This window comes from Chiloscyllium plagiosum, unplaced genomic scaffold, assembly GCF_037043375.1.
Source record: "Chiloscyllium plagiosum isolate Xiang-an unplaced genomic scaffold, Cpla_swu_hap1 HiC_scaffold_17, whole genome shotgun sequence".
NCBI lineage: Eukaryota > Metazoa > Chordata > Chondrichthyes > Orectolobiformes > Hemiscylliidae > Chiloscyllium > Chiloscyllium plagiosum.
Genome location: NW_028270155.1, coordinates 3,989,063 through 4,001,519, shown reverse-complemented (window position 1 = coordinate 4,001,519; position 12,457 = coordinate 3,989,063). Strand labels below are relative to the sequence as shown.

The window sequence follows — 12,457 nt, the reverse complement described above, 5'->3', positions numbered from 1 at the left end:
TCTACCGCAGAGAGATGTGGAGGCTAGATTACTGAAAGTATTTAACGAGGAGGCAGATGGATTTTTGAAGTATCAAGGAGTGAAAGGCTGTGAAAAAGATGCTATGGACAAACATCCTCCATGATCTTATGGAATGGTAGGGCAGTTTGAGAGGCTGAATGGCCTACTCCTCCTGTCATTTCCTATGCACTCAAGGGAAACTAGGGATGGGAAAATAACTGCTGGCCCAGTCAGTGACACCCTCATCCTATGAATGATTAAAAACGTGACTAAAAGTTTCATCAAAGCAACAGATTTTAAAGAGATGCTGTAAAGAGCGGAGAAAGACAGTTGGGTTAATGGTGCATTTCCAGAAATTGCAGCCTTGGTAGCTGAGAGCATTGTGGTGAAACAGAGGATGCACTTGAGGCTGGCATTGGAGGAATACTGAGTCCTGAAGGTTGTAGATCTTGAGAAGATTGCACTAGAGAACACAATATCTCACCACATTCAAGAAAAGTCTCCTTACCTACCTAAATTGATGGGCATTGATAGAATGGATGCTCAGAGCCATTTTCTCAAGGTAGATATGTCAATTACTAGGGGACATAAGTTTAAGGTAAAAGGGGATAAATTTAAAGGAGGTCTGAGAGGCAGGTTTTTTACACAGAAGGTGTTAAGTGCTTGGAATGTGCTGCCAGAGGAGGTTGTAGAGGCAGATACAATATCAGTGTTTAAGAGGCATCTTGACAGGTATATGAATAGGCAAAGAATAGAGGGATACAGATAGTCTAGAGGCAAAAGGTTTTTCATTGGAAAGGCATCATGTGTCAGTGCAGGCGTGGTGGGCTGAAGGGCTTGTTCCTGTGCTGTACTGTTCTTTGTTATTTGTAAATCAGACAGTACCCTCTTTTAATACCATTGTTTTATGTGTAAAATTGAGTTACCATGCAATGATCCAGTTTGATAGGGACCACAACGTGTCTTGAACCAATTGTGCCAGCTGGGCTTGTTTGCGACAACTCTCATATCTGAATCAGAAAGTTCAAGTCCTCATCAAAAAATCTGAGTGCTGATGTGTAAGAGCAGCACTGAGGGAGCGCTGCACATCTGAGCATTTTATTCTATGTCAGACAAACTTGTAATCGAGGGATGTTCTGATAGTTCAAGATTTAAATATTTATCTAAGCTCCTAGCCAACAATTTCTTCTTCAGTCAGAGTCACAGGCAACAGATTTCCTAATCACCTCATTGTTGCTACAATGTGGGTTCCAACTATGTGTAGTGTGGCTCAGACATTTATCTACATATTATTGACTGCAACTTAAAGTAATTCATTATACATTAAAGATTTTGGGATGTTTCTGAGATGTATTGCAACCCTGTCTGAATACAAGTCTTTTGTATTTCAAATCGTATTTAGGTGTTTGTCAAACAAAGATCTGTCGAAGGTGCTTTGATTAAAAACCATGCCACTTTTAAAATAATTAATGTTATGAGAGTGGCCCTAAATAATGGTTATCTTTTTTTCAAAAAAAAACATTGCTTTTCAGAATATATTACCTACTTGCTAAAAATTGATCAAATGAAAAATGCGATGAATATATAAAAAAATTAAACTGCATTTTTTTAAAAGTGCGTGACTTGGATTTAATATTTCATAATTGCCAAGGGACATTCTTTGAGATCAATAGATTTTTACTCAAGACATGCGTCAAAAAATAGCAAGCTGTGTCTTAGTCTTTCAGGGAATGCTAGTCTATTTAATTGTTGTGTCTGATGAATGTGAAATATGCCTAACCTGCCCTTCTGTCTTTCCTAAAGGCCTTTCTTTGGGCAGATGCTGCCACTTATAATTGGTCACTGTTTGAGGAATGGCCAGTTCGCCAATAAAGCGTCAACTCTGATGGATCTGTATCCTCGTTCCCTATCACTTTTATTTCTGTCTCTCCTTTTGAGAAATTTATTTAATGGCCCATATGTCTGCATCAAAATTATTTCTCTTTTCTCTTTCCCACCCACAGAAGCCCTCCCTGACCCCCTCCCCCATAACAAAAGCAAAGAAAATAATTCTGTTGTTCTGTTGGTGAACCTGCATGTATTTTGCAATTGCAGTGTTAGTATATAGTGCTGCATGCTTCCTACAATGTAAAAATGTGATCTCAGGCTTGCCCTATTTCATATATTTAGGGTAGAGGTGCAGATGGTTAACAGCAACCGAGTTTCCCCTTTATGAATAGGAAGGGAACAGCTACCCAGTTTGTGTCCTACTAACATCTGAATAGAGCTAGTTGAGGACTGAGAAAGAGACAAAGCAATTCCTGGTTTTACCGAAAAATGATTATCCTACGCAGTGGCATCAAGGCATCCTCATAGTAGTTTTGGGGGAACTGTTTCCTTCATTTTAATGGTTAATGTCTTTTGTTTTTGATTTTTTCTTGGTAAATTTTTTAAAAATAGTATTACAGAATTAATGCAGGGCTTGATCTGAATATTATAGTGGGAGGAATCTAAAATTGTAAAAAAGTTACATTTTGTCCTAACTATTGTTTCAATCTATGTTACAAAATTAACTTTTAAGTGGTGACTTACATGTTGTGAAATATGTGAACAACTTACACAAAGCAAGATTAAATATACAGAATGCATATTAGTCTATTTTTAGTGGTATTGATTTTGGGCAGTATTTGGATAACAGGAAAATCCCCTCATATATGCAAATTATATTGCGTGATTTTTAATGTTATTTGTAAAGACAGATGGGGGCGAAGTTGTAATAGCTTTATGACTGAAGGAAGGAGTGGAAAGCCCTCAGACATGAAAAGGCATGGAGGTATTGAGAGATTCTATATCCATAAAGAGAAAGCTGTTAGGGCCAGGAAGCTGGAAACTGTAGAAATGATAAAGGCCATTTTAATAATCACAGGCTTAAATGGGAAAAGACTAGACAAAGGAAAGAAAATAGTCAAAGTAGGAAGAAATATGTTCATTTGGCAAGAACAGGCTGAGACTATGTATCTACCAGGAATGAACTGATGGTTGATTTTGGAAAGAGGTTTGGGATTAGGGAAACAATAAGGTTAGAAGCTGTTGGAGTATGGGGAAATCTCCACAGGAGATGTATGTGTGACAGTCCTGGAAACAATTACTTGATATTCAGTGGTGGGGCCATTGAAAGAAGTATCTGAGAATCATGGAGAAGAGTAAATCTGGAATTGTCTTCCCCCAGAAACCTGCTGGCTCACGGTACTTGTGGTAGCTTAGATAATGAGGTTAAACATCTGTATGATACTCAAACGTGTTACTGCATATCAGAAATAATCACCAGCTTGGTCGACTTTCCCTATAGAATTGGGGTGGAATAATCATTCGGAACAGTATTTGTTCAGACTTCAATCAGTGCCAACATGGCAAACATGTATCCCTTAACTTCAACCCTTGTCTAAATTTTAAGTTTTCTTACAGTGGTCTGTGTCTTTGAGGAATTCATTACCACCATAAGCCACAAATTCCTGTGTGCCTTGACTCCCATCCCCACAGCCTTTACCACTGAAAACTACCTGTTACACTCCACTCTGATTTGGATATCTATCATCATCACTGGGTTAATATCCTGGATTTTCAACTTCACAATGTCATTTCAGCCCTATCATTCCATACTACATGCAATTCAAGAAGGCAGTAAACTGTTCCCTTCACAGAGAATGGTGAGGCATGTGTGATAAAATTAATAAATGTAAGGTCATCCATTTTGGTAGGAATAACAGTAAAAAGGATGATAATTTGAATGGTAACAAATTGCAGCATGCTGCTATGCAGAGAGACCTGGATGTCCTTGTGCATAAATCACAGAGGGCTGGTCTGCAGGTGCAACAGGTAATTAGAAAGGCAAAAGGAGTTTTGTCATCTATTGCTAAAAGGATTGAGTTTAAAAGCAGGGAGGTTATGTTGCAGCTATATAGAATGCTGGTGAGGCTGCACCAGGAGTACTGTGTACAGTTTGGGCCTGCTTACTTGAGAAAGGATGCAGAGGAGGTTCACTAGGTTGATTCTGGTGTTGAGAGGGTTGGTTTATGAGGAGAGACTGAGTAGACTGGGACTATACTCATTGGAATTTAGAAAAATGGGGGGGATCTTATAGAAACATGTACAATTATGAAGGGAATAGATAAGGTAGAAGTACAGAAGATGTTTCCACTGGCAGGTGAAACTAGGACAAGAGGGCATAGCATCAAACTTAGGGGGAGCAGATTTAGGACTGAATTGAGAAGGAATTTCTTCACCTAGAGGGTTGTGAATGTGTGGAATTCCCTGCCCAGTGAAGTAGTTGAGGCTTCCTCAGTGAATATTTTTAAAGCTAAGATAATTTTTGCACAGTAAAGGAATTAACAATTATGGTGAGAGGGCGCGTAAGTGGAGCTTAGTTTATGATTAGATCAGCCATGATCTTATTCAAATGGTGGAGCAGGCTCGAAGGACAGATGGTCTACTCCTGCTCCGAGTTCTTATGTTCTTGTGTAAAGCAGCTTTGAGAATAATGCACTTATCCCAGTACCCGGAGAAGGAAATCAACATGTACAGGCAGTTTGTACCCAAAACTCTAGCACAGATTTTTGTTGATTGTTACATTGGAGCAACAGAAGGGGTGGAGGTAAAATTAACCATAAGTTTAGTTGAATTAATTACACAATTACAATAGGGCACTGACTAGAGCTAGGTCGAGGGAAAAGTGGAGAAAAGCATCTGATTTAACTCCTCACTACAGAGATTATTAATTCCATGGAAAAGTTGTCTGAGATGGAGATCAGTGCTATTGACGACTTTGAGAGAGAAGCTGTAAGCTACACAGTAAGGAAAGTAGCTGATATATTGCAGAGAGGGAGGAGTGTGTTGAATCTGTTTAAAGATTGGAATCATTCAAGTAGGAATTCTGTAAGTCCTTAACCCATATTTACTACTTGTTTATCGCCAGATGGAGTGTCAGCCTTTGCACAGTGATGATATTCTGTCTCTGAGTCAGAAGATTCATAGTTTGAATTGCGCTTCAGAGACTTGAGCCCATGATCTAGACCAGACCTGGGCATTTTACGGCCCGCGGGCCATATCCGGCCCTTTGGTCGTTCTTGTCCGGCCTGCATGAGGTCAATCTGAAATTAGAACATAAATGAAAAAGTATTTATGCCATGCTGTTTTTTTTATTTACGTATGGATGCACATGCGCGTGTATGTGCATGTGTGCATGCGCGAACAGCTAAAAGTGATGCTTGTTGGCTAGCCCTCAAAATGTCAGCTCACGCCAAGACAAGTCATGTCATATTCCACAAAATCGCCAGAAACAGTAAACCGTTTTCTGATGGAGAGTTTATTAAGGAGTACTTGTTGGACTCTGCAGAACTAATATGCCCGGAGAAAAAGGAGGCATTTGAGAATGTGTCCCTCTCCCAACGCACTGTAACAAGAAGGATTGGGGACATTGCGAGAAATCTGGAGCTTCAGCTGCAGCACAGAATGGTCAACTTTGACTTTTTTTCCTTGGCTTTGGATGAGAGCTGCGACATACATGACACAGCCCAGCTACTCATCTTCGTACGTGGGATAACTACGGACTTTAAAATCACGGAGCAGCTGGCAGCCATGCAGTCAGTGAAAGGAACAACAACTGGTAATGATTTGTTCCCGGAGGTAAATGCATATTTGAACACATTGGGACTAAAATGGGACAAGCTGACGGATGTGACAACGGATGGTTGTCCAAATCTAACGGGAAAAATGTTGGACTCTTAAAGAGAATGCAGGATAAAGTGACAGAAATTGACCCTGAACAGAAATTGGTATTTTTGCCTTGTATTATACATCAGGAAGTGTTGTGTAAGTCAGTGTTAAAAATTAACCATGTGGTTGATGTTGTAACTAAAATAGTTAACTTCATCAGGACAAGAGCTTTGAATCACAGGCAGTTTGTTGCACTTTTGGAGGAAAATGAGACTGAACATCGTGAACATAGGCTACCACACAGCTGTCAGGTGGCTCAGCCTGGGCAAAATGCTGAAAAGTGTATGAGACCTGAGAGAAGAGATTCAAGATTTCTGTGTGAAGAAAGGGAATTTCATCCCACAGCTTTCAGATGCAGACTGGATTGCAGACCTTGGTTTTGCTGTTGATGTGACTGCGCTTATGAATGAACTAAATGTGAAACTGCAGTGCAAGGGCCTTTTTGTGCATGAAATGTACAACTTGGTGAAGGCTTTTATGAGAAAGTTGCAGCTTCTCTCAAGCCAAATGGAGGACAACATTCTCACCCACTTACCAACACTGAAGGAAGCCACACCTTCAGCTGATCACCTCCACAGGTACTCATCTATGTTAGAAGCACTGCATGTGAATTTTCAAGGCGATTTCAAGACTTTAAAACGGTTGAGAATGAAATGCACATGATTTTTTCCCCATTTACATGTGGAGAATGCACCTAGCGATGTTCAGCTTGAACTCATTGACCTGCAGTCTGACACACTTCTGGCAGAGTACTTTAGGTCAGTCTCACTGCTTGATTTTTTCTCTTCCCTCACAGAGGAGAACTTTCCACACATGAGGAGGCATGCTCAGAAGATTCTAGTCCTTTTTGGATCTACCTATATATGCGAACAGACATTCTTAGTGATGAAGTTCAACAAATCCAAATCCCGATCCTCTATCACTGATGTTCACCATCTCAGCTGTCCTTCGCATATCCACCTCAGACATTCAAGCAGATTTCAGTGCACTTGTTCAAGCCCAAAACAGACTGGCTTTTCTCACTAAACAAGTAAAATGAACTGAAAAACATCAAAAGCACTTATTGCTTTTTGTATAGAGTTGTTTGTTGTTTGTAATACTGAACAATAATGAAACAACTGTTCATTATTGGTTTGTGAGATTAACATGTTAAAAATAAAATGAAATACTGAAATTATTGATTTTACTGTTTATTTATTCTTTTTTGACCTACTCCACAATTTCATATCTTTATTGCAACAGAATATCCTTATTCTTTTGATTATAAGTTTCAGTGCAAAACTATATAATTTAGTACTTTTTGCAATAGGGGCTGATTAATACCGAGCAGAATTATGTTCAACTTATTGTTGGTTCGGCCCTCCAACACAATACAGCACAGAATCAGACCCTATGGTCCAACTTGTCCATGCTGACCAGATATTCTAAATTAATCTAGTCTCATTTGCCAGCACTTGGCCCATATTCCTCTAAACCCTTCCTATTCATATACCCATCCAGGTGCCTTTTAAATGTTGTAATTGTACCAGCCTCCACCACTTCCTCTGGCAACTCATTCTATATACACACCACCCTTTTGAGTGAAAACGTTGCCCCTTTTGAAATTTTCCCCTCTGTCCCTAAACCTTTGCCCTCTAGTTCCAGACTCCCCCACCCCAGGGAAAATATATTGTCTATTTACCCTATCCATGTCTCTCATGATTTTATAAACCTCGATAAAGTCACCCCTCAGCCCCCGACTCTCCAGGGAAAACAGCCCCAGCCTACTCTCCTTATAGCTCAAATCCTCTAACCCTGGTCACATCCTTGCAAATCTCTTCTGAACCCTTTCAAGTTTCACAACATCCTTCCAATGGGAAGGTGACCAGAATTGCATACAGTATTCCAAAAGTGGCCTAACCAATGCCCTATACAATCGCAACATGACCCCCCAACTCCTGTACTCAGTGCTGTGGCGAAGAAAGCATACCAAACACCTTCTTAGGAGTTTTCTACAGGCCTCCTAATAGTCCTAGAGATGTAGAAGAAAGGATTGCGAGGATGATTCAGGAGAAGAGTGAAAGTAATAGAGTGGTTGTTATGGGGGACTTTAACTTTCCTGATATTGACTGGGAAAGCTATAGCTCGAGTTCGTTAGATGGGTCGGTGTTTGTCCAGTGTGTGCAGGAGGGTTTCCTGACACAATATGTAGACAGGCCAACAACAGGTGAGGCCATACTGGATTTGGTTCTGGGTAACGAACCAGGCCAGGTGTTAGAATTGGAGGTAGGTGAGCACTTTGGGGACAGTGACCACAATTTGGTGACTTCTACTCTAGTGATGGAGAGGGATAAGTGTGCACTGCAGGGCAAGAGTTATAGCTGGGGGCAGGGAAATTATGATGCGGTGAGGCACGACTTAGGATGCGTGGCTTGGAAAAGTAGGCTTCAAGGCATGGGCACAATTGATATGTGGAGCTTGTTCAAGGAGCAACTATTGAGTGTCATTGATAAGTATGTCATTGATAAGGGGGCTGAGGGGTGACTTTATCGAGGTTTATAAAATCATGAGAGACATGGATAGGGTAAATAGACAATATATTTTCCCTGGGGTGGGGGAGTCTGGAACTAGAGGGCAAAGGTTTAGGGACAGAGGGGAAATTTTCAAAAGGGGCAACGTTTTCACTCAAAAGGGTGGTGTGTATATAGAATGAGTTGCCAGAGGAAGTGGTGGAGGCTGGTACAATTACAACATTTAAAAGGCACCTGGATGGGTATATGAATAGGAAGGGTTTAGAGGAATATGGGCCAAGTGCTGGCAAATGAGACTAGATTAATTTAGAATATCAGGCAGGGAGGAAAGGGTCGTGTGAGGGAGCCGTGGTTTAATAAGGAATTGGAATCTCTTGTTAAATGGAAGAGGGCGGCCTATGTAAAGATGAGGCGTGAAGGTTCAATTGGGGCGATTGAGAGTTATAAGGTAGCCAGGAAGGATCTGAAGAGAGAACTAAGAGCAGCAAGGAGGGGACATGAAAAGTCCTTAGTTGGTAGGATTAAGGAAAATCCTAAGGCTTTCTATAGGTATGTCAGGAATAAAAGAATGACTAGGGTAGGAATAGGTCCAGTCAAGGATAGTAGTGGGAAGTTGGGTGTGGAGGCTGAAGAGATTGGGGAGACACTGAATGAATACTTTTCGTCAGTATTCACTCAGGAACAGGACATTGTTGCCGATGTGAATACTGAGTCACAATTAATTAGAATGGACGGCTTTGAGGTATGTAGGGAAGAGGTGTTGGAAATTCTGGAAAGGGTGAAAATAGATAAGTCCCCTGGGCCTGATAGCATTTATCCTAGGATTCTCTGGGAAGCAAGGGAGGAGATTGCAGAGCCATTGGCCCTGATTTTTATGTCCTCGTTGTCTACAGGAATAGTGCCAGAAGACTGGAGGATAGCAAATGTGGTTCCCTTATTCAAGAAGGGGAGTAGGGATAACCCTAGCAACTATAGGCCGGTGAGTCTCACTTCTGTTGTGGGCAAAGTCTTAGAGAGAATTGTAAGGGATAGGATTTATGAACATCTGGATAGGAATAATGTGATCAAGGATAGTCAGCATGGTTTTGTGAAGGGCAGGTCGTGCCTCAAAACCTTATTGAATTCTTTGAGAAGGTGACTAAGGAGGTAGACGAGGGTAAAGCGGTAGATGTGGTGTATATGGATTTTAGTAAGGTGTTTGATAAGGTTCCCCATGGTAGGCTACTGCAAAAAATACGGAGGTATGGCATTGAGGGTGAGTTGGAGGTTTGGATTAGGAATTGGCTGGCTGGAAGAAGACAGAGGGTAGTAGTTGATGGTAAAGGTTCATCTTGGAGTGCAGTTACTAGCGGTGTTCCGCAAGGATCTGTTTTGGGACCATTGCTGTTTGTCATTTTTATAAATGACCTGGAGGAGGGGCTAGAAGGTTGGGTGAGCAAGTTTGCGGATGATACGAAAGTGGGTGGAGTTGTTGACAGTGCGGAAGGATGTGTCAGGTTACAGCGGGATATAGATAAGTTGCAGAGCTGGGCAGAAAGGTGGCAAATGGAGTTCAATGTAGGTAAGCGTGAAGTGATTCACTTTGGTAAGAGTAACAAAAAGATGGGGTACTGGGCTAATGGTCGGATACTTGGTAGTGTGGATGAGCAGAGGGATCTTGGTGTCCATATATACAGATCTCTGAAAGATGCCACCCAGGTAAATAGTGCAGTAATGAAGGCATATGGCGTATTGGCTTTTATTGGTAGAGGAATTGAGTTCCGGAGCCCTGAGGTCATGTTGCAGTTGTATAAGACTCTGGTGCGGCCGCATCTGGAGTATTGTGTGCAGTTTTGGTTGCCATACTATAGGAAGGATGTGGAGGCACTGGAAAGGGTGCAGAGGAGGTTTACCAGGATGTTGCCTGGTATGGTAGGAAGATCGTATGAGGAAAGGCTGAGGCACTTGGGGTTGTTTTCATTGGAGAAAAGAAGGTTTAGGGGTGACTTGATAGAGGTGTACAAGATGATTAGGGGTTTAGATAGGGTTGACCGTGAGAACCTTTTTCCACGTATGGAGTCAGCTATTACGAGGGGGCATAGCTTTAAATTAAGAGGTGGTAGGTATAGGACAGATGTTAGGGATAGGTTCTTTACTCAGCGAGTCGTGAGTTCATGGAATGCCCTGCCAGTGGCAGTGGTGGACTCTCCCACTTTATGGGCATTTAAACGGGCATTGGATAGGCATATGGAGGATAGTGGGCTAGTGTAGGTTAGGTGGGCTTGGATCGGCGCAACATCGAGGGCCGAAGGACCTGTACTGCACTGTATTTTTCTATGTTCTATGTTCTTCACAATTCTATCTACCTGAGATTCCATTTTCAAGGAACTGTGAACCTGCACTCCAAGGTCTTTTTATTCAGTAACACTCTAAGCCCTGCACTGAATTGCCTTTCCAAAATGCAGCATCTCACATTTATCTAAATTAAGCTCCATCTGCCACTCCTCAGCCCATTGGCCCATCTGATCAAGATCCCGTTGTACTCTGATGTAACATTCTTCGCTGTCCACTACACATCCAATTTTGGTGTCATCTGCAAACTTACTAACTATACCTCTTATACTCACATCCAAATCATTTATATAAATGAAGAAAAGCAGTGGACCCAGCACCGATCCTTGTGGCGCTCCACTGGTCACAGGCCTCCAGTCTGAAAAACAACCCTCCACCACACCCTCTGTCTTCTACCTTTGAGCCAGTTCTGTATCTAAATGGCTAGTTCTCCCTGTATTCCATGTGATCTAACCTTGCTAACCAGTCTACTGTGAGGAACCTTGTCAAACACCTTACTGAAGTCCATTTGGAGTATCTCCACTGCTCTGCCCTCATCAATCCTCTTTGTTGCTTTTTCAAAAAAGCCAATCAAGTTAGTGAGACATGACCTCCCATGCACAAAGCCATGCTAACTATCCCTATTCAGTCCTTGCCTTTCCAAATGCATGTAAATCCTGTCGTTCAGGATTGCCTCCAACAACTTGCCCACCACCGATATCAGGCTCACCGCCTATAGTCCCCTGGCTTTTCCTTACCACCATTCTTAAATAGTGGCACCACGTTAGCCAACCTCCAGTCTTCCAACACCTCACTTGTGGCTATCGATCATACAAATATCTCAGCAATGGACTCAGCAATCACTTCCCTAGCTTCCTACAGAGTTCTGGGGTACACCTAATCAGGTCCTGGGAATTTATGCATTTTAAGACAGGGCAGGTGATTAAGTGTCAATGGGGGAGCACTTTGGAGCCAGTGACCATATTCTATTAGCTTTAAAATAGTGATGGAAAAGGATAGACCAGATCTAAAAGTTAAATTTCTAAATTGGAGGAAGGCCGGCACTTTCTCCTCTCTAATAGGGACATTTGTCAAGATGTCATCATCTATTTCCCAACATTCTGCATCTTCCATGTCGTTCTCCACAGTAAACACTGATGCAAAATACTCATTTAGTATCTCCATTTCCTGTGGTTCTATACATAGGCTGCCTTGCTGATCTTTGAGAGGTCCTATTCTCTTCGGAGTTACCTTTTGTCCTTATTGTATTTATAAAATCTCTTTGGATTCTCCTTAACTCTATTTGCCAAAGCAATCTCATACCCCTTTTTGCCCTCCTGATTTCCCTTTTAAGTATATTCCTCCTGCCTTTTTACTCTTCTAACGATTCACTAATCTCTGCTGTCTATATCTGACATACGCTTCCTTCTTTATCTGAACCAAAATCTCCATTTCTCAGGGGAGAAAGTGAGGTCTGCAGATGCTGGAGATCAGAGCTGAAAATGTGTTGCTGGAAAAGCGCAGCAGGTCAGGCAGCATCCATTTCTCAGGTCATGCAGCATTCCTACACCTATCAGCCTTGCGTTTCACCCTAACAGGAACATATCGTCTCTGGACTCTTGTTATCTCATTTTTAAAGGCTTCCCATTTTCCAGCTATCCTTATACCAGCGAACATCTGCACCAATTAATTTTTGAAAGTTCTTGCCTGATACTGTCAAAATTGGCCTTCCTCCAATTTAGAAATGTAACTTTTAGATCTGGTCTATCCTTTTCCATCACTATTTTAAAGCTAATAGAATATGGTCGCTGGCCCCAAAGTGCTCCCCCTTGACACTTAGTCACCTGCCCTGCCTTATTTTAGATTAGATTCCCTACAGTGTGGAA

At 41.6% G+C, this 12,457-nt stretch overlaps 1 protein-coding gene across 6 annotated transcripts in view; it reads left to right on the top strand.

Annotated features, from left to right (window-relative positions):
• The window catches only part of LOC122558192 (transcription initiation factor TFIID subunit 4), a 370,919-nt gene that overhangs the window by 288,851 nt on the left and 69,611 nt on the right, over positions 1-12,457 (top strand). For 2 of the 6 annotated variants that reach the window (XM_087995693.1, XM_087995692.1), the window contains exon 16: positions 6,548-6,922. The exons of 3 other annotated variants lie outside the window; for them this stretch is intronic. In XM_087995693.1, the coding sequence (XP_087851819.1) occupies positions 6,548-6,568 (21 nt within the window). In that variant the 3' untranslated portion in view covers positions 6,569-6,922. Of the gene's footprint in view, positions 1-5,371; positions 6,923-12,457 lie in introns of those variants that run through there. One more of the 6 variants, XM_087995694.1, reaches the window with a different exon arrangement.